This window comes from Rhinolophus hipposideros (genome assembly GCF_964194185.1).
Source record: "Rhinolophus hipposideros genome assembly, chromosome: 16".
Lineage (NCBI taxonomy): Eukaryota > Metazoa > Chordata > Mammalia > Chiroptera > Rhinolophidae > Rhinolophus > Rhinolophus hipposideros.
Window position 1 is genome coordinate 43866670 of NC_138062.1, and position 22310 is coordinate 43888979.

At 37.9% G+C, this 22310-nt stretch overlaps 1 protein-coding gene across 2 annotated transcripts in view; it reads right to left on the minus strand.

Moving 5' to 3' along the window:
* The window catches only part of PIWIL2 (piwi like RNA-mediated gene silencing 2), a 65728-nt gene that overhangs the window by 10692 nt on the left and 32726 nt on the right, over positions 1 to 22310 (minus strand). For both annotated transcript variants that reach the window (XM_081077317.1, XM_081077318.1), the window contains 10 exons: positions 21899 to 22087; positions 21220 to 21304; positions 20443 to 20532; positions 18770 to 18910; positions 15808 to 15921; positions 14423 to 14611; positions 12308 to 12409; positions 11624 to 11740; positions 10963 to 11051; positions 9524 to 9629 (listed from right to left, as the gene is read on the minus strand). In XM_081077317.1, coding sequence (XP_080933443.1) covers positions 9524 to 9629; positions 10963 to 11051; positions 11624 to 11740; positions 12308 to 12409; positions 14423 to 14611; positions 15808 to 15921; positions 18770 to 18910; positions 20443 to 20532; positions 21220 to 21304; positions 21899 to 22087 — 1222 coding nt within the window. The remainder of the gene's footprint in view (positions 1 to 9523; positions 9630 to 10962; positions 11052 to 11623; positions 11741 to 12307; positions 12410 to 14422; positions 14612 to 15807; positions 15922 to 18769; positions 18911 to 20442; positions 20533 to 21219; positions 21305 to 21898; positions 22088 to 22310) is intronic.

Genomic DNA, 22310 nt, shown 5'->3' on the forward strand with positions numbered 1-22310 from the left:
TGGAGGGCGCAGCTCAGCTCCAGGTCCAGTTGCCGTTTTCTAGTTGCAGGGGGGACAGCCCACCACCCCTTGCGGGAGTCGAACCGGCAACCTTGTGGTTGAGAGGACGCATTCCAACCAATGGAGCTCAGCGGCAGCTCAGCTCAAGGTGCCATGTCCAATCTTAGTTGCAGGGGGGCACAGCCCACCACCCCGTGCGGGACTCAAGGAGTTCAACCGGCAACCTTGTGGTTGAGCGCCCAATGGCCCATGTGGGAATCGAACTGGCAGCCTTCGGAGTTAAGAGCATGGAGCTCTAACCACCTGAGCCACAGGGCCGACCTGGATTTTTGTCTTTTAGATTCCACACACATAAGTAAGATCACACAGTATTTGTCTTTGTCTGACTAATTTCACTTATATAATTCCCTCAAGGTCCATCCATGTTATTGCAAATCATTCTTTTTTATGCCTGAGTTAACATTCCAGTGTGTGTGTGTGTTTGTACGTGCATATGGGTATACATATACATATACCGTGTTTCCCCGAAAGTAAGACGTAGCCAGATAATCAGCTCTAATGTGTCTTTTGGAACAAAAATTAACATAAAACTGGGTTATATTATAGTAAAATAAGACCAGATCTTATATTAATTTTTGCTCCAGAAAACATATTAGAGCTGATTGTCCGGCTAGGTCTTATTTTCGGGGAAACACGGTATATACAGAGGGTGTATACATATTTTTATAAAGGAAAAAACTGTATTAAACTGGTAATATTCAATATATACTGATAATAAAAGATGAATACAAGTCATGTGTATACTTTTTTTTGCCACCCCTGGTATATACACACCCACACCTACCACATTTTCTTTATTCATTTATCCATCAATAGACACATAGGTCATTTCTATATCTTGGTTACTGTAAATAATGCTGCAATGAACAGGGAGTTACATGTATCTTTTCAAGTTAGCATTTTCATTTTCTTTGGATAAATACCCAGAAGTGGAATGGGTATGGAACTTGGGAGTTCTATTTTTTGTTTCTTGAGGAAACAGTACCATAGTGGCTGCATCAATTTATGTTCCCACCAACAAGTGCACAAGGGTTCCCTTTTCTCAACATCTTCACCAACACTTATTTCCTGTCCTACTGTTACTTGTAAGTACATTTAAAAACCATTAAAATTTTCATTTCTGATATATTATTGATATATACCGTGTAAACAAAAACTCAATATTAAACAATGCAAAGTGTTTCTTAGACCAAAAATTATGAGAACTGCTGGACTTGATATAAATCTAAACACAGGTATTTTAAAAAGCCATAGATTAGATAAGCTTCAGCTGCCTACAAGGCTTCAGGCGGTGGACCAGGAATTCTGAGAAACCCTGCAACTGAGGACAACCGGAAAAGTCAGCAAAATATAAAATCATCTAGCTAAAAGATTCAGATTTGGGCAGCATCAGAGGAATAGGGGGCCCAGGAAAATACTCGGAAGCCAGGCTTTTGAATCTCTTTTCCCTCGACAGCATTCTTAGATTTTGCTGATTCCACAAAGGTACCTAAAAAGCTAGGAGGGGCTCAGGGATGCTTTTTTTTTTTTTTTTTGAGAATGATCTGCTAAATCATGACAGTTACCATGTTGGGTTTAAAAGTCAAAGGGTTTCCCCATTTATAGAATTGTGCAACTATCACTATCATCTAATTTTAGCGCACATTCATCACCCCAAAAGGCACCTCATACCCATTAACAGTCACTTCCTATTGCCTCCACCTCAAACGACTGGAACATATTAATGTTATTTTCTCCTTCTTTGGATTGGCTCTGGACAAACAGAATCATTTGTGGTCTTTTGTGACTAAATAATTTCACTTCATATTTTCAGAGTTCATCCATATTGTATCATGTATCAGTCCTTCATTCCGTTGTGTTGTCAAATAATATTCCATTGCAGGTTACATCACATTTTGTTTGTCCAGTTATCAGTGCACCAACATTTGGATTTTTCTATTTTGGGCAATTCTAAATAATACTGGTATGAACATTTGTGCAAAAGTTTTTGTGTGGACACGTTTTCAATTCTTTTGGGTACAGACCTAGGAGTAGAATGGCTGAGTCATATGTTAACTCGATGTTTAACATCCTGAGGAACTGCCAGACTGTTTTCCAAAGTAACCCCACCCTTTTCCAATCCATCAGCAATGTATAGGGTTCCAATTTCTCCATATCTTTGACAACACTTTCATTATGTCCTTTTAAAAATATATATATATGTATATATATATTTTTTTTATTAGGGAAGGGAACAGCATGCATTTCCAGGACTTTATTGGGGTTTTTCCCAGTGTGTTTCTCCAGGGCCTATCAGCTCCAAGTTGTCCTTCAATCTAGTTGTGGAGGGCGCAACTCAGCTCCAAATCCAGTTGCCGTTTTCAATCTTAGTTGCAGGGGGCACAGCCCAGCATCCCATAGGGAGTTGAACCGGCAACCTTGTTGTTAAGAGAACACTCTCTAACCAACCGAGCCATCCACCCGCCCCTATTATCTTTTTAATTTTAGCCATCTTAGTGTGTGTGCAGTGGTATCTTATGGTGTGTATGGTTTTAAATTAAGAGACTTTATGTTTTAGATCAGTTTTAAGCTTACAAAAAAATTGAGACAGTACAGTTCCCACCAACCTACATACATACAGTTTCCCTGTTGTTACCATATTATATTGGTGTTACATTATTAAAGTTGATGAACAAATATGGACACTTTATTAACTAAAGTCCATAGTTTATATTAGGGGTTGCTCTGTGTTGTACACTCTATAAGCTTTGACAAATGCATAATGGCAGATATCTACCATTACAGCATCATACACAATAGATTTACAACCTTAAAAATCCTGTGCTCCATCTATGAGTATTTATCCTTCTCTTCCTCACGCTCCCCAAACCCTGGCAACCACTGATGTTTTTACTGTGTGTATAGTTTTGCCTTTTCCATAATGTCATATAGTTGAAATCATAGTATATAGCAGTTTCAGATTGGCTTCTTCTACTTATTAACATGCATTTAAAGTTCCTCCATGTCTTGTCTTTTTTATTTTTTTTTTAAGATTTTATTGGGGAAGGGAACAGGACTTTATTGGGGAGCAGTGTGTACTTCCAGGCCTTTTTTCCAAGTCAAGTTGTCCTTTCAGTCTTAGTTGTGGAGGGCGCAGCTCAGCTCCAGGTCTAGTTGCCATTGTTAGTTGCAGGGGGCACAGCCCACCATCCTTTGGGGGACTTGAGGAATCGAACTGGCAACCTTGTGGTTGACAGCCCATTGGCCCATGTGGGAATCGAACCGGCAGCCTTCGGAGTTAGGAGCATGGAGCTCTAACCGCCTGAGCCACCGGGCCGGCCCCCTCCATGTCTTTTCATGACTTAATAGCTCATTTCTTTTTAGCACTGAATAAAATTCCATTGTCTGGATGTACCAGTTTATTTTTCCCTTCACCTACTGAAGGACGTCTTGGTTGTCCCCAGGTTTTGGCAGCTGTGGATAAAGCCACTGCATACATCTTTGTGCATGTTTTTGTATGAACATGTTTTTAACTCCTTTGGGTAAATATTAAGGAGTGCAACTGCTGGATCTTATAGCAAGGGAATATTTAGTTTTATAAGAAACTGCCAAACTGTTTCCAAAGTGGCTGTACTCCCATCAGCAATGAGTGCGAGTTCCTGCTGTTCCACATCCTCACCAACATTTGGTATTGTCAGTGTTTGGATTTTGGCCCTTCTAACAGGTATGTAGTGGTTATCTCATTATTGTTTTAATTTGAAATGCCCTAATGTTATATTTGATACCTTTTCATATGCTTATTTGTGATCTGTATATTTTCTTTAGGGAAATGTCTGTTCAAGTCTTTTCCCCATCTTTTAATCAGATTGCTCGTTTTCTTAAGTTTTAAGAGTTCTTTATATATTTTGGATGACAGTCCTTTATCAGATATGTTTTGAAATATTTTCTTCCACTCTGTAGTTTCTTTTCATTCTTAGTGTCTTTCACAGAGCAGAAGTGTTTAATTATATTCAGCTTACCAATTCTTTCTTACATAGATCACGCTTTTTTGTATCTAAAAAGTCATCAACAAACCCAAGGTCACCTAGATTTTCTCCTATGCTATCTTCTAGAAGTTTTATAGTTTTGCAATTAAATTTAAGTTTGCAATACATTTTCAGTCAATTTTTTTAAAGGTCTGTGTATAGATTCTTTTTTTTTGCGTTTATTATGTCCACTTATTCCAACATCATTTGTTGAAGAGACTATCTTTTTTCCACCAAAGTGCCTATGCTCCTTTATCAATCACTAAACTCGGTTTTGTATACATCTATTTCTGGAATCTCTAACCTGTTGTACTGACATGTCTATTCTTTTACCAATACCACCCCATCTGTATTACTGTAGCTTCATAGAAACTTTAAATTGAGTAACGCCAGTCCCCTGACTGTTCTTCTTCAGTAGTGTGTCTTTTGCCTGTGCATTTAAACTTTACAGTTTGTAAATATCCACAAAATAACTTCCTTCCTTGCCTCTTCTAGCTTCCAGTGGTTGCTGACAATCCTTGGTGTTTCTTGGCTTGTAGATGCATCACTCCAATCAATGCCTGCACTTTCACAGAACTTTCTCCCTTGTGTCAGTGTCTCTGCTTCTTCACATGGCCTTCACCCTACGACTGACTAAATTTCCCTCTTCTTATAAGAACATCAGTCATTGGATTAGGGCCCACCCTAATCCACTCATCTCAACTCGATTGCATCTACAAAAGCCCTATTTCCAAGTAAGGTCACATTTACAAGTGGACATGAATTTGGAGGGCAAATGTTTACCTCAGTATAGTCATAGTGCATAATTTTTTTATATGCATTTTAGATTTTCTTTGCATTTTTTTGGAAGAATTTTTGCATCTATGTTCATGAGAAATATTGGTCTATAGCCTTCTTTAGTGTAATGTCTTTATTTTGTTTTGGTGTTAAGTGGCAGGTATCTCGTGATTTTTCCATTTCCCTAATATCTAATGATATTAAGCTCTTTTGATATGCTGCTTTTCTTGTCTATTTGTGTAAGCTCTTTGGAGAAATGTTTATTCAAATGTCTGCCTATATTAAAAATGGGTTATCTCTTTGTTGAGTTGTTAAAGAGTTCTTTCTATATTCTGGAAATTAGACCAGATATAATAGATAAATGATTTGTCCCATTCCATCGGCTGTCTTTTCACTTTCTTGACAGTGTCCTTTGAAGCACAAAAGACTTTAATTTTGATGAAGTCCAATTTATTTGTTTTACTTGTTTTTGCTTATGGTGTCATTTATATCTAATAAACTGTTGTCTAATACATGGTTACAAATATTTACATCTCATCATCTAGAATTTTAGTTTTAGCTCCTACATTTATTTAGGTCTTTCATCCATTTGGAGTTAATTTATGTTGTGGGAAGCAAAGATTCAAATTTATTCTTTTGCATGTGAATATACAGTAGTTCTTGCACCATTTCTTGAAAAGACTATTCTTTCGACTCTTAAATGTCACCCTTGTAGAAAAACAGTTTACCACAGGCACACAGGTTTATTTTTGGACTCTCAATTCTATTCCACTGATCTCTAAGTCTACCTCTATGTCAGTACTGGGCTGTCTCGCTAATCTGGCTTTATAGTAAGTTTTGAATATAGAAAGTGTGAGTCCTTTAACTATGTTCTTCTTTTTCAAAATTGTTTTTGCCTATTTGGACTTTTTTGTATTTCCATATATATTTAAAAACCAACTTGTCCATATCTGTAAAAAAAAGAATATTCGACTTTCAATAATGGATTTTACTGAATCTGTGGATTAATTTTGGGGTGCACTGCCATCTTAATCATATTAAGTCTTCTAATCCATGAACATGGGATATCTTTCATTTAGATCTTCAATTTCTTTCAACAATAGTTTGCAGTTTTCAGTAATGTCTTGCATTTCTTTTGTTAAATTTTTCCTACATATTTTATTCTTTTTTTAATGCTCTTGTAAATGAAATTGTTTTAATTTCATTTTTGGATCATTGCTAGTATACAGAAATACAACTGATTACTGTATATTAGTCTTGTATCCGCAATCTTGCTGAACTTGCTTATTAGCACGTGCCCATATGTGTGTATTTTTTAGGGTTTTCTATATATAATGTCCTCTAGAAACAAATTTTACTTCTTCATTTCCAGTATGGATGCCTTCTGCAACTTTCCGGTGATATTTTTATTTAGCTTTAGTATCAGGGTAGTATTGGTCTCAGAGTACAAATTGCTAAGTGTTCCCTCCTTTCCTATTTTTGGGAAGAGTTTGTGAAAGATTGGTGTTCTCCCTTAAATGTTTGGTATAAGTTTCAGTAGTTTGTGTCTTTCTTGGAGTTTGTCCATTTCATTTAGATAATCTAATTTCTTGACATGTAATTGTTCATAGTATTTTCTTATATTGCTTTATTTCTGTAGTATGAGTAGTGATGTCTCCTTTTTTAGTCCTGATTTTAGTAATCGAATTTTTCTGTTTCGTGCTAATCTAGCTAAAAGTTTTATCAATTTTGTTAATCTTTTCAAGTCAGCAACTTCTGGTTTCACTGGTTTTTCTCTATTTTTCAATTCTCCATTTCATTTATTTATGCTCTATTATTTCCCTTCTCCTTGCTTTGAGTTTAGTTTGCTCTTCTTTTCCTAGCTTCTCAAGGTGGAAGTTTGGTTTTTAAGATCTTTTTTAAAAAAAGAATATAGGTGTTAACAGCTATAAATTTTCCTTTAAGCACTGCTTTACCTACTTCCAAAGGTTGTGGTATGTTGTGTCTTTGTCTCTATTTCAAAATAGTTTCTTATTTCCCTTTTGATTTCTTCTTTGACCCCTTGGTTATTTAGGAGCATTGTTTAATTTCCATGCATTTGTGAATTTCCTAAATTTTCCTCTTATTAATTTCTAATTTCATTCCATTGTGGTTTGAGAACATGTTTTGTATGACTTTAATTATTCTAAATTTACTGAGTCGTTTTATAGCCTGACACATGGTCTATCATTGAGAATCTGCCGTGTCCACTTAAGAAGAATATATAGCCTGTTGTTGGGTGGGTGTTCTATAGATATGTTAGGTTTAGTTGGATCATAGTGTTGTTCAAGTCTTCTAATTCTTTGTTGATCTTATTTCTACTTGTTCTATCCATTATTGAAAATGAAATTTTGAAGTATCCAACTATTATTGTTGAATTGTCTATTTCACCTTTCAGTATGTTATTTTTTGTTTTATGTATTTTTGGGTCTGTGTTGTTAGGTTCATATATGTCTCCAGTATGTCTTCCTTGTGAATAAACCTTTTTGCCATTATATAATGCCCTTCCTTGTCATTAGTAACGATTATCTGAAAGTCTATTTTGTCTGATCTTAGTATAGCCACTCTACGTCTCTTTTGTTTACTATTTGCCTGGTCTATTTTGTTCCATCCTTTTACTTTCAATTTACTGTTTTTGAAACTAAAATGCGTCTCTTGTAGAAAGCACATCTATGTATTTTTTAAATCCTTTCTACTAATCTCTATCTTTTGAACAGAACGTTTAGTCCATTTACACTTAATGTAATTACAGATTGGGTAAGATTTACACCTGCCATTTTACTATTTGTTTTCCATATGTCTTACATCTTTTTTGTCCCTCTATTCCTCCATGACTGCCTTATTTTCTATTAAATAGACATTGCCTAGTTACCATTTTAATTCCTTTGTTATGAATTGTTTTCTTAGTTTCCCTTGGGGATTACAATTAACATATTAACTTACAACAATCTCATTCAGTGAATACAAAATGAATTTCAGTAATATTAAAAAACTTTGTTTGCTCCTATTGGCTCTATTCCCTCCACTCTCTTTTACTGTCATTCAGATTACATCATTATACATTGTATGCACTTAAACTCAGATTTGTATTTACAGCTTTATGCATTTGTTTCTGAAATCACACAGAAACAAGTTTTTGCTCTCTTTTATATTTATCTGTATCTTTTCCTGTGGCATTTAATTCATGTAGACAAGAGTTACTATCTAGTGTCATTGCATTTCTGCATGAAGGACTCCCTTTTATATTTCTTGTAGGATAGGTCTGCTAATGACAAATTCTCCCAATTTTCGTTTATCTGAGAATATCTTAATTTCTCTTAATTTCTCTTAATTTCGAGCTGGAGCAGTCGAGGGCAATGGGAAAGGCTTTACAGGAGTAATTTTTGAGCGTGAGCCTAAAAGATAGAAATTTGGAGGAAAACAATCACAGCAACAACAAGCAAAAGTAAGGTGAGGTAGAATTTGGTAGAACATGTCTTATGGACATGTTACTAGAGACAAAAATTCAACTTTTCTACATAATCTCTAATAGTATCAAATAGTATCAAACTATTTGAAGGACACCAGTAATAAACATTAATAAAAAAACAAGGTCGAGTTCTAGAGACTGACTTTAATCATATGAAATTGTTCAATTTCTTGTTGGTTAATCTCTATGCAAAGGGCTAACTCTGACCCTAAGAAATGAAAGCTACTTATCAGTGCTTCCTTTGATGTACTGGCCAAGGCAAAAACCAGTATTTTGCTTGTTCATTGTTCCAGACCCAGTATCAGCTTAATGACAGCAATTCACCATGGGTTAGCATTCCTTTAAATTCTAGGGGTAATTTACAGGGAGTCATTTGTCTTCAATCAAAATGAAAAGAGGCGGGCCGGCCCAGTAGCTCAGGCGGTTGGAGCTCCATGCTCCTAACTCCGAAGGCTGCCGGTTCGATTCCCACATGGGCCAGTGGGCTCTCAACCACAAGGTTGCAGGTTCAACTTCTCGAGTCCCGCAAGGGATGGTGGGCTCCGCCCCCTGCAACTAAGATTGAACACGGCACCTTGAGCTGAGCTGCCTCCCGATGGCTCAGTTGGTTGGAGAGCATCCTCTCAACCACAAGGCTGCCGGTTGGACTCCCGCAAGGGATGGTGGGCTGCGCCCCCAGCAACTAGCAACGGCAATGGCAACTGGACCTGGAGCTGAGCTGCACCCTCCACAACTAAGACTGAAAGGACAACTTGACTTGGAAAAAAGTCCTGGAAGTACACACTGCTCCACAATAAAGTCCTATTCCCCTTCCCCAATAAAATCTTAAAAAAAAAAAAATGAAAAGAGGCACCGCCTAATGAGAGCCATAAAAACTGCTTTAATTGCTGAAATTTACCCCCACCTTCCCTGATAAGGGCACAAAGACTAGGTCTACAGGCATCAGGCTGACAACCTGGGGAAGAATCATTACCCGCCAAACCAAATTAAAGAATCACAGCTTTTACCTCTTTAAGCTACTCAGTACAGGCAGCAGTCCATTGAGCTGCCTACTCAGCAATGACTAACTCTTCAGTCTGTTCAGGAGTCTCACCTTCAAAGTGGGAGCCCTCCACTAAGTCAAACTTCCTCTTAAAACACTCAGGTAGGCAGTCCTTCAAAAACCCCAAAACTTTAGAATTCCTGTTCTCCTCACCTCATAAAACTTTTTTAAGGAGCCCACTAGGCACAGCTTCAGGCTATCCACAATCTCCTGATGAGGCATCTGGAACACCACTCGTGAATACCATTTTGTGAGGGTGCTGAGGCGGAGGCAGGAGGGGTGGGGGGGGAGAGAGAGAGAGATGAACACACACTCATAGAGGAAGGCCCACAGTGTGAATGTCAGGCTTTTCTATACAACAATCCAACAACAGGTAGGAAATGCATTTACATTACATGTAAAAATACATGGTGATGTGGGGAAAAGATATACTTGGGGTGCCAAAAAAATGTATACAAGTGGACCCTTCAGTCAACATTGCTCAAGCAGGAGTAATCAGAAGTGTCTGGACGCTGATAGTAACCACTTTGAGCACCTCTTGTAATTGCAGAAGTCAAACGTGACTTGTATTCAGCTTTTGTTATCGGTATATATTATTACAATTTTAATAGTTTTTTTTCCTTTCCTAAAATGTGCATACATTTTTGGGGGCACCTTCTGTATATAAGCCACATATGGAATGTAAAAATATAGGCATAAGTGTCGATACTTGCTACAAAACTGCTTCCAATTGAAAAACTGAACAACCTGGATAGCCACCACTAGAGGACAAGTTAAATAAATACGGTAGTGCTGTGGCATACAATAAACTCCATTCAGCAATTACAAAAAATTGGTTGAGATTTACTTGCATTGATATGGGAAAAATGTCCAAAACATACAGTTTAAGTACATAAATCAAGCTGAGGCACAGTATACATAGTACTATGTCATTTGCATATACACAGATACAGCACCTGTGTGTGTTAACATATGCATAAAAGAGAATCTGAAAGTATGTATACAGTGGTACCTCGGTTTTCAAATGTAATCCATTCCAGAAACCGTTCAGGTTCTGAAACATTCGAAAACAGCCAACAGCTAGGCCTCAGGATCTTGCACTCAGAGAAAACCACGTGACATATTGGATTTCTGAGGCATGCTCGAAAACTGAAGCATTTACTTCCGGGTTTACAGCATTTGTAAACAGAAATGTTTGTCAACTGTGACGTTCGAAAACCAAGGTACCACCGTACATCAAACCTTAGGCGGTGGTTAATAGAAGATGGACCAGGAGAAATTCAAAACAAAAAAACCTTCCTTTCTGGGAGATGGAAACACCACCGACAAGACAGAGCCCTCATTGAGAAGACGACGACACTGAAGTTGGGGAACAAACTTACATATGTGACAAGTTTGGCAAACAGATTGCGGAAACTAATATCACAGGAAGATAGAAGAGGAAGGAGCTGAGTATACTTTTATGGGTTAAGTAAAAGTTAAGCACATTTTTACTGTAATATGGAATACTGAAAAATATTTGCTGCATTTATAATAAGATCAAGCATCAAAAGGAGGTAACCAAATAAAGTGGCACTACGAGAAGTACTTACAGGTTGATGCTTGCCACGAAGCCGACCACAGAGCGCATGCCTCTGCTGGGGTCGTGGTAAACGTCCATCCCAATCACCATTAACCTTTTCTGCATTAGAAAACAAACAAAAAAATGAATGAAAAACCCTAAATGGTCCACCACCCCATCTTTAATTATTATCTGAACCCCAAACCAACATCTGAAAGTAAGTTCTAGGAAAAAAAGAGAAAGATTACAATTAAGTTTAAACACTAGGCAAAGTCAGAGCTCTAGACCTGGGATCAGCAAACTTTTTCTGTGAGGGACTGAAGAGTAGTCTTAGAGTTTGTGAGCCGCACGATCTCTGTAAGAACTATTCCATTCTGCCATTACAGCTCGAAAGCAGCCACAGACAGGATGTACAGGCTATGGTATGTTTCAATAAAATTGCATTTAAGGACACTGAAAACTGAATTTCACATAATTTTCATTTGTCACAAAATATTACTTTTATTTGTTGAAACTATTAAAAAATGCGAAAAACTGTTCTGAGCATGTGGGCTATAAAAAACAGGCAATTAACCATTTAGACAACTAAACACTGAGAGTAGAGCTAACTCTATGAGGAAAATGAAGATAATAGCCAGGCAGGGTTCTCTGAAGAGCTGAACTGAATGAAGACATATCTCAGCATCACTCACCAGAGGAATATCCACTCCCCACAGTTCACCACCCAATTTACAGTTAATTTGAAGTAAAATTTTCTGAGCCACACTCCGAAGCCTGGTAGGCTGACCAATGGTTCGGACATTGATGACCTATAATGAAGGGACCAAACAGTATCGGGAAAGAGGACACTATTAACCTCTCAGACAATATAAACAATTCAAAGTATAACAAACACTACATTTGTTTTAAAAAACTCCAGTTAGCAATTAATATACTTTGTATTAATAGTTCTAATTCTATAGTTTCTAGACACACACACATACACACACACACACACCACAAACCAAAATCAATAAACAAACAAAAACCTCCAAAAATCTCATGCAGAGTAAAATTGTTTTTTAGCTTCCATAGAAAAAACAGCTTTCCCCTTTCAGAGTGAAGCCTACACTCTCAGGACCCAGTCATGTGAAACGACCTAGAGACTCACCCTCTGAACAAGCAGAAGTACTAATTTGGGAACACGAAGGCAGCATTTACGAAGAGCACCTGCTATTCTCCAGAATACTCTAAGAGGAAGGTTTTGCCAGAAGGGTCTACACATGCTGGCTTCTAATAGTTCCTTTAGTCTTTTAGAACACACATGTATCCTTCTTTTCCAAGCCTCGAGAGAAGCTAGAGTTTCCCTTTGTGCACCCTGCCCAGCTCCCACTCACCTGAGAGGGCACGGGAGCCTGCACACAGCACAGTTTTTTAATGGCCCCATAGAGATCGTCACGCGTGCCCATGATGATGCAAACAACCATCTGTATCTTTCCCTTAGGGAGATAAAGTATATATAAGTCAGGCTTTGGAACTCTCAGGGGACCCCAACGAGGTTCCAGGCGGGGGCAGTTTAAGAGTCTGCAAAAACCACAGAACATTTAAGGTACAGAGGGGACTGAAAGAAAGAGGGTGGACTTTCTAACACAGAAAAAGGTCCTTGACCATGAATGTTTGGCCCAGGGCTTCTCTGCATAGATATGTAATATGTTACCAGAAATTATCGAGAGCTGATTAACCTGATTTATGTATTAGACTTAAGATGCCTGGAAAAGGACCAAGCTTGAAAAACATACAAGGGTTACTTACTGCTTTCTGCTTTCAATCAATTCCCTGTAATGTTTTAGTAAACTAAGCACCTTACTGCATTCCTACCACAGAACTTTAACTGAGGACACATGGAATGCAATACCACAGGAAATGATTTAGGGCCAAATAGGAGAGAGAAGGATATGGCCAGCAGCATATCTCATATCTGCGCCCTCTTCACTGCCTTAGAGATCCAGTATTAAAAACAGAGGACCTCCAGAAGTCTGAATAAAGAAAAGTAGCACTCATGTGAAATAAAGCTGCCAACGCTTTATACCAGAAACAGCTATAAATGGTAAATCAATAGTACGCTCTTCCAAATCAAGATCAGTGTTAGATTAAGAGTCCTCAGAGGACGTTCCAGCAATCACATCAAAGAACTTCCAAAGTCACGTAGCCCACAGGCTGGACACTGGGAGTCTACGGGCTGGTTCTAGCAAACTGATATGGTTCTGCAGTCTCTACAATGATTTACAGGTTTATTATTATTTATTAACATTTAAACACAGGGAGGTGCACCCATCTGCAAATCCAGATTTTTGGCTTCTATTGAAAACAAATAAATTAAAAATCAATATGACAATACTAGGCTTTTATCTGCAGTCACGTGGTTTACTCTCTTTAGTTCACTCGTCCCCTCCTGGCCCACCCCACTCATGTGTGTTACTCATCTGGTTCCTGTAGACATCTGAGCTTGTGACCTCTACCAGAGAGCAATAAAACAGAATGCTGTAAAGATTACAGACAGACAGCAAGACTAATGTGAGTTAAGTCTGGTAAACATTGTGAATGAAACTCACGTCCATGTCCATGCTGCATGAAAACTGTTGGCAGTACACTCTCATGAACAGAGTATGAGAAGTTGTGAAATTGGGGGAGTTGGTGTCCTAAACTGGGTTGTTCTTTTGAAAGCAGAGCAGACTTTATCAATGACCAGGCCCAGGGGAGAGACCACGGCAAGAGTATGGTAAGCATGGGATGTCAGGAGGAAATTACAGAGAGACAGAGAACACGAGTGTGCTGCTAGCGATGGATACACCCAGAGCAGTGTGTCAAACAGAGAACGCTATGATGTCAAGATAATCTAATTCTAGTATTGATCGCACAAGAACTGATCTTCTATTCAAGGACTAATTACTTCCAAAAACTTCCCTCTGCTTTTGGTTCCTCCTTAATCTTCTTCCTCTGTTTTCTTTACAGAGATAAGAACTACAGGTCTGAACTACTGAGTTGTGAGTACTATGAACAGCTCAGCTCCAGTGACCCTGATGGACTATCAGAGCCTCGTAGCTGATGGGCCACCTGCCAACTTTATCACCATAGCAACTTGAATCTCAAGCCAGACCAGACTGTGACAGATCAGTACTGAATTGTGCAGGATGGCACCTGGCCCAAGAAGTTGCTTTCTGGGCACGACATGTTCTATATAGATAACAAACTAAAGTTAAGTCAGCTATTCTCTCAGCCAATTACGTGACAAACAGAACAGTAGAGTGAGTGAGAATGCCAACAGAATGAGAGAAGCAAAATTAACCAAAGGGCATAAAGGGTATTTTCTTAGTTCAGTATTTCATGTGCACATGAGTAAGACACAGGTTTCTGAACATCATCAACAGACTGATAACCAAGGTCATTTAAGATCAAGAATTCAAGTATATTAGAATAGACATCCTATAAATCTACTCAAATTAAATTATTACCTCAGCTCCCAGCATGGATTGAATGGTTCTGACATAGGTCTCTACTCGATCATCCTTTAGTTCAACCCAGGCCGGCGGGCTCATGCGCATCCCAATGGGGCCAGCTATCTTCTCTAACATGTTAACCAGTTCTCGGGCCTGGTCCATTGCTTTCTTTGGGTAAAACAGTGCCCAGAAATGCATGGGGACCTAGGAAAAACCACAAGCTATTTTTAGTACTTCCCACAACTTGAACACTACACATGCACACCCAGATGTTATTCTAGAGAATAAACTGCTTTTCACTGTCTATACTTGAGTCTTGTCTGACCTACGTTCTATTACTTACACAGATGTGTGTGATAAGTAAATTGTGGCACAGAATATCGGAAAGCAATAAAAATGGAAGATCTACAACCATACATAACAATATGGGTAAAACTCACCAATGCAAGGTTGAAGAAATAAAGCCGAACATACAAGAATGTATACTGTATGGTTTCAAGTGCAAAAACAGTTGAAACGAATCTATGCCTTTGAAGTCAGCATAGTTGCTATTCTTGGGGTGTGTCAGGGTGAGAGATAGGCATTGACTAGGAGCACAGATGGGGTGCTTCTGGGGCACTGGTAAAGTTCTGTTTCTTAACCCTTGGTATTGATTACACAGGTCTATTAACTTGTGAAAATTCATCAAGTTATACACTTAAAAGAGTTCTTTTTCTTGAAATGTATTTCAAGAAAAAGTTTTAAAAACAGATGTGTACTTCACATATGGCCATAAAGACCAGATGAAGCAAAAACATTGAAAACTAATTTTAGGGGCCAGCCCAGGTGGCTCAGGTGGTTGGAGCACCGTGCTCCTAACGCCAAGGTCGCCAGTTCGATTCCCACATGGGCCAGTGAGCTGCACCCTCTACAGCTAAGATTGTAAACAACAACTCTCCCTGGAGCTGGGCTGCCGAACCAGTGTGTGTGGGGAGGGGAGGCGGAAGAAAGGGTGGGGAAAAAAAGAAAAATAATTACATACCATTTTGGTTTTTGGTGCCCTTAGTAGGAAACTGTTTTAATTTTGCCTTTCATGAATAAAAATACCTTTCAGAAACCCCAGGGGAAAAGAGAGGAGGGAAAAAGGAAGGAAGAAAAAAGGGCGAGTGGGTTGTAGGCTGACACTGTATGAATTACTGTAGCAATGTATTTTCCTTTCCTAAGTCCAGGGTTAAGCAAAAAGCTTACCTCTAGCAACTCATCACCTTGCTACATTTGAAAAACCCTGTTTAGTAGATAATTCAGGATGGGAATTCAGTTGTAACTTTCTCTCAAAAAGAGGACACTAAATCATTCCTGCTTCCTAATTTCCACACATTTAGGAATACTGGTCCTCTTTTTACCACCTCAAAATCACTTACAGTCAAGATGGAAGGGTCTCTGGTTACTTCCTTAACCCAGTTTAGTTCCTGAGATGTGACAAATGAAGTATTTCTTAAGTTAATTCTTTCCATTGGCAGAATACGTCCCTCAATCTAAAAAGAAAAGAAAGTATCTCTGACATGACCCATCTACAAACACTATTTAGAAAAACACTGATACTGTTCTCTTTAGGGTCTGGTCAGCTCCAATATATAAACTTATCCCTGTTATAATTTCTGATAATGGCAGAAAAATGAAACTGCTAGCGAGTCCATGTCAATGAAACCCTGGACAGATACAGGTAACATTTTTATATACCCTGCTCTTTAATTACTGAAGCTTCCAACGTGGTCTTCCAAGAAAGGCATTAGAAAACACTGTCTCTTTAGAGCAGAGAACGCATGTAAAACAACTATAAATTCAAGACGAACAGGAAAATAATCTTTAAACATACTTTAAGGGAAAAATTGAAAGTAGAAAATTAAAGGTAAAATTTCTCAGTAAGGCTGAACATAAACTACTAATTTTATTTTATACAAAGGAAAAGCTGGAAGAAAAAGGCATAATCAAAGAACGAATTAAAGTTAAGAATAACAAATCAACTAGAGCTAAATATCCCCAAATAGGAAAGTGACTAGGTTGATGGTATGTCATTAGGATGGGCTATTCTGCAATCATTAAAGTCACTTTCTAACTACATGTAATATAATCCTGTTTTTGCAAAAAGTAAATACCAATGTATGGCATCAAACAATGAGTCCACACTCAGTAGTGATTATCTCTGGGGAAGTTTAATTATGGAGGATTTTTACTATGACCACCACTATTGCTTAAAAAAAACAACAACAGTTACTTATTTTATCTATAATGAAAAAAATTGTAATGGTTTTCTTAATATGAAAGTCTAACACACTAAATAACAATACCCATATTAGCAATAGTGTAAGGAACCAGACTCATCTAATGCTTATGAAAGTAAAAAATCGTTGATCTTTTTTAGAGGGCAAATGATAATATACCGGTGTGCCAAAAAAAATGTATTCAAGTGGACACTTTGGTCAACGTTACTCAAGCAGTAGTTGTAATCAGAAGTGTCTGAATGCTGATGGTAACCACTTTGAGCACATTTTGTAACTGCAGAAGTCAAACGTGACTTGTATTCATCTTTTGTTATTGGTATATATTGAGTATTACAATTTTAATGCAGTTTTCCTTTCTTAAAATGTGTATACATTTTTGGCACCCTCTGTAAAATAAAAGTACTAAAAATAAAATGCCCCCTTACCTAATAATTTTACCTCCATAAACTTGACTGTGAAAGTAAACAATAACATGTGCAAAGATTTAGTTACAAGAATGTTAACTGAGTCAATGTTTATCATAGAAAAATGATAAATTCAATTTTAATGTAAAAGAAATTGTTACTAAAATGAAGTATCTGGCAGCCATGAAAATATTTAGAAAAATATTACATGACATGGAAAAATATTCTAAATATATTGAGGGGGAAAAAAGGAAACCATATGAATATACACTGTGAGGGTGCACACGTACACACAAAAGTAACACTGAAGGATATGTAACAAAATGTTAACAGTGATTATGTAATACAGCAAAATTATAAACTTTTCTTTTTTGGCTTATGTTTCAGCCATCTAGAAAAAATATTTAATGACATGAAAACATATTCAAAGTATTAATATTCAATAAAAAAAGAAGGCACAAAACCATGTATAGCATAATCAGTTTTATAAGAGAAAGATTTACTCTCCCAGAAAAATTCAAGGGGGCAGAGGGTGGTAGATGAGGGTAAAGGGGATCAAATATATAGTGATGGAAGGAGAACTGACTGTGGGTGGTGAACACACAATGTGGTTTATAGATGATATAATAGGGAATTGTACACCTGAAGTCTATGTAACTTTACTAACAATTGTCATCCCAATAAACTTTAATTAAAAATAAAAAATAGTTCCTGGAAAGAAAATACATTGAAAATGTCCTTATATGTGTCTAAAATAAATCAGAGATATTATCTTTGGATGATGAAATTACTGATGTTTTTATTGATATTCCATTCTTTACATTTTCTAAAGTTTCCACATTTTCCTTATTGACTATCCATTATTTTTGTAAAAAAAGAAAAAAGGAAAAAAACTTAAACAAGCAGTCAACTCAGAGTGCAAGAGAACTAAAGAAAAGACAATTATTCGGGGATAACCTCAAAAGAAAGGTGAAAAGTGCTAATGGCTAGTATTTACTGAGCACTTGTTATGTGTCAGGTATTATACTAAAGATTTTACCAATCTCTTAACTCAATCATTATCTTCATTTTACTGATAAAGAAACTAAGAGATACTAAGCAAGTTGCTTTAAGTAACCAAGATGGCAAGTGTTAGAATGAAAATTCAAAGCCAAATAAGCTGACCCCAAGGCCCAGGGCACTGCCACCGACCTCATGCGGCCTCTGCGCTATGGATCAGGCCACATAAATATAACAGGACTCAGCAAACTGCAGGCAGAAGGGCCACAAGAAAATTAGATCGTACGAGTCTAAGATTATACAGGAAGAAAGACAGTAGTATATTCAAAAAAACACAAGCTAATTATTGGGAATGGGAAAAAAAAACTTGGGGGAAAAAAGAAAAAGATACATATAAAATTTTAAGAATAATTTGGGTTGGGAAACTGAAAATGAGGTAAATTTTAAGTCAATATTCCTTTTGCTATCTATTTCACTGGAAATTAGCTTATATCCTTGGGAAATAGAGAGGAATAATCTGTAAGAGATAGTAGGCAAATTAAGTCAATGAAATTCAATTGTTATGACTAGGAACAAAAAAAGTATTATAATAAAGCAAAACTTCAAAATAAAGACAAGATAACAAGGTACTGCACAGTCTCACAAAGCTCTAAAATCAACGATTAATGTTTTCCTACCCATCACATCTTCTGGGTTACCTTATGTACATTGTTTTGCAGAGAGAGTCCCCATCGTGTTAGTTCATTGCTGGCTATCTCATTCTTTGCAATTTTCTGTAGCAAGAATTCCAAAGCACTATGGTGCTGTTTGGGGCTCAGGTTTATCTGATGGGTCAAATCCTAAACAAAATTAAAATGGAGATAAGTTATAAGTATTAATTTCTCCAATATGAGATTAAATAAACCCCAATGTGTCTAAAATGTTTCCATAAGAAACCCCTTCACCATTGAAATCTATAGAAATTGATTTCAATCAATTGAAATCAAATTGATTTCAAATCTGTAGAAATTTTCAAATATCTCCAAAGGCTTTAATAAGCATCTCTCGGGAAAGTGAATGAGGTGCAAGGTTAAAATTTTCATCACGAAAGAATTTTAAATTTTGTTTCTTTCTCATAACACCTAAATCTTATCACTTCCTCAAAGCCGTGTTCTGAATTTTTTTAATTATCCCTAAGAAATTCTATGAAATGGAAGCAAAGGGGGCTTGATTATACCTAATTAATATTTTGGGGGGGAAAACATCCTGTGCCAGGCACACAGCCAAACATAACAGAATGGAAAACCACATCCAATCTTATACTTTATGTCATACTACACTAGCCATTTAATGTAGTATGTAGTAATTACCCAATAAGACATGTTTTAGACATTGGTTAATATAGTAATTAACCAATAAGACATGTTTTTTTGGTCCAGTGGTTAGCCCATAACAGTTGCTTTCTAAATCTGAATGAGTATCTAACAAGTGTGTGTGAAGATTCTGAATCACTCAAGTGAGTTCTTTATTCCTCTGGCACAAAAGAATTATACAGCTGTTGTCCCCTAAAAAGTAATCTTTAGGCTCAGTAAGTCTATGGAGCTATACAGATAGCTCTGTAATCACAAAGTCATTAGACAACTGGGAGTTGTAAGGAAGGACCCTTGACCCACATTTTAAAAGCAGAAGTATCAGAAGGTAAACAGGAAAGAAATCTCTTACAGGAATTTTGAGTGTCACTTCAGGCTCTTTATGATGTTACTAAAAATATTATGTGGCATCTGAGGCAAGCATGGTCCAAGGATTAGACAGACACAGATTCGGGAAGCGGAGAACAGAGTATCTCCGAGAGTGGAAAGCCCCAGGAGCCGCAGGGTGCGGAGGTGAAGTGCTCAGGGTCTGGACTCATCTGATGCTTCTCAGCTTTATCCGACAGGAACTGAGCCTAGCACTTCCAGGACATCCCAAGTCACACATGATAAACTATCCTTTACCTCATCATGCTCTGACTTGTTGACTTTTTGTTACATTACCTTCTCCACCCCTTCAAATAAACTGAAGACTTATAAAAATGTTTAAAAACTTCAGTGTTCTCAGAGAATCTCATTTATGATCAAATGGCCAGTTTATAGTCATCCATTTGATTGGTGAGGGTGAAGACAGAATTGTTTCCTTGTACTTTATAATCCAGTCACTCTGCTGTTCTAATAACCTTCAAAAGGAAGTTCTGATCGGCTCTTTCAGTGTGTGGGAAGGGACATGGACCAGGTTTTACAAAAAGGAAAACTGGAGCTTGGAAGAACCGACCTGCCTGGGTAAAGATGCACGCCCGACATGGTTCTAGCTCAATCTGCTACGAAAAGGTCTCCCGCTCAGAGCAGGCATTTCTCACCTTCATGGCTCTGAAGTCTTTCTTCATCTTCTCAGGAATCCCAGTCATGAAGGAAAGCTCAGGCAGCAGCAGGATTTCACTTTTTAGCAGCTTTGAAGTGAGAACGGAGGTAGAGAGAAAGTAAGGCAATAAAAGAGGATCGTGTTGCCGAGACCTGTACAAGACATGCCATGCCTAGGGCTGGCCCTGTAGGGCCATCACTGGCAAACTAGGATATAAAACCCCAGAGAGGGGGGCAGTGAAACACTACAGGTATTGTACCCTTTCCCCTTCAGTCACAATACTTAGACTGTTGTGTTAGGTAAAGGAAAAAAATACTGAAACTGTCAAAAGGCCAGAAACTAGAAAAACAAAATTCTGTCCCTCTTGGGCCTCCAGACAAGCTAAGACAATACAACCTATCAAGCTGGTGCCTCCATCTCATCTTAGCCTGTCAATCTCCAGGCTTTACACTTAAGACAGAATAGTCAGGTGTCAAGGCACTTTACCCCCACTCCTAGCACCTCCTGAAATGTCTAAAACTTCCCTAATGGATCCAGTGTTTTAATCTTCTTTAGCAGCACATTCTCCTGATTCCTTAACCTAACTGGCTCGTGGGCATATTTAACTCCTCATTACGGGGACTTCAAAAGCAAATCCTACAGTGAGAGGCGGCACCTCTGACTAGATGGCCCAGACAAAACTGCACAGCTTTCCCCAACCCCACTGCGGTCACTGCTCCTCGGCTCCCAGGGCTGTGAAGAAGGCCCAGAGCGGCTGACGGACATCGCCACTCACCGTCCCCTGGTTATTCTGTCTCTCACTGGGTCTGTGGATCAGCAGTGGCTGGTCTTCCTCCTTAACTGTTATCCCATAGTTTTTGCTACAGCAGGGCAGAGGCAGGAAAACATGTCAGCAGCAGCACCACTCCTCTCACAGCAACACAGTCTGAGTCTCTTAACCAGACTGAGGCACAAGTCTGTGTTGTCCCTTTGTCAAAGGTCCATCGGAAACGCATCATAGCATATTTATAACTGGAAAACGTATGCTCAAATTACTTTGTAACTAAATAGAGGAGAAATAGGCTAAAAGTCCAGGAAAGGATCTGTTTAAACTGCATCAGGCTAAATGGCTTAGGCATCTAGAAAGGAAAAATGATAGTTAAATAATGAATGACTTGCATTTAATCTCTCCAACCAGACTTCTAACCAAATCAGCAAAGGAAATACAATTCAAAAGCCTTGAGATTAATTTATAAAGTAACTGCCAAAAGTACTGAAAGAAACAAAACTGTAAGGGTGGCATATTCAGGTTCAAGCCCATAAAAGAGCTCATTCAATCTTAGGTACATCAACAATCCAATTATGCAAAAAGTGCCCCATTGTACACCACTATGGAACTCAATATCCTGCTGGAGAATTGTAGACTACAACCTACCCCCACAGCCGTAGGTGCAAACCCAGTCTCTTTTCTCTACCTGTAGTATTCCAAGAATGTGATCTCCTTCCCATCAGACATCGTGAAGCTATCTTTTGGAGTCTTATTCCAATCCACATCATCAATACGATAAGTACGATTGTTGTATCGGGTTATGACAATATTGCCAATCAGAACCTTAGTGCACTCATCCTGGAAGTTTTCTTTGTTCTGCTGATACACGGCATGCCTTTGGAAAGAGACAAAAGACTTGTGGATCACATTTGTATACAATGAGCAATATGAAAGGCATCAGTGATACAAGTAAGTACTACAGGGGTATAATCACAGCTATAAAGCGCCAAAGGCTCCAGATGTCTCTTTTAAGAGATGGCACTCTCATCTCTTTTCTTTTTAACATTACCAAAAAAAAAAAAATAATAATAATAATAATAAAGAAATAATGAAAGGAT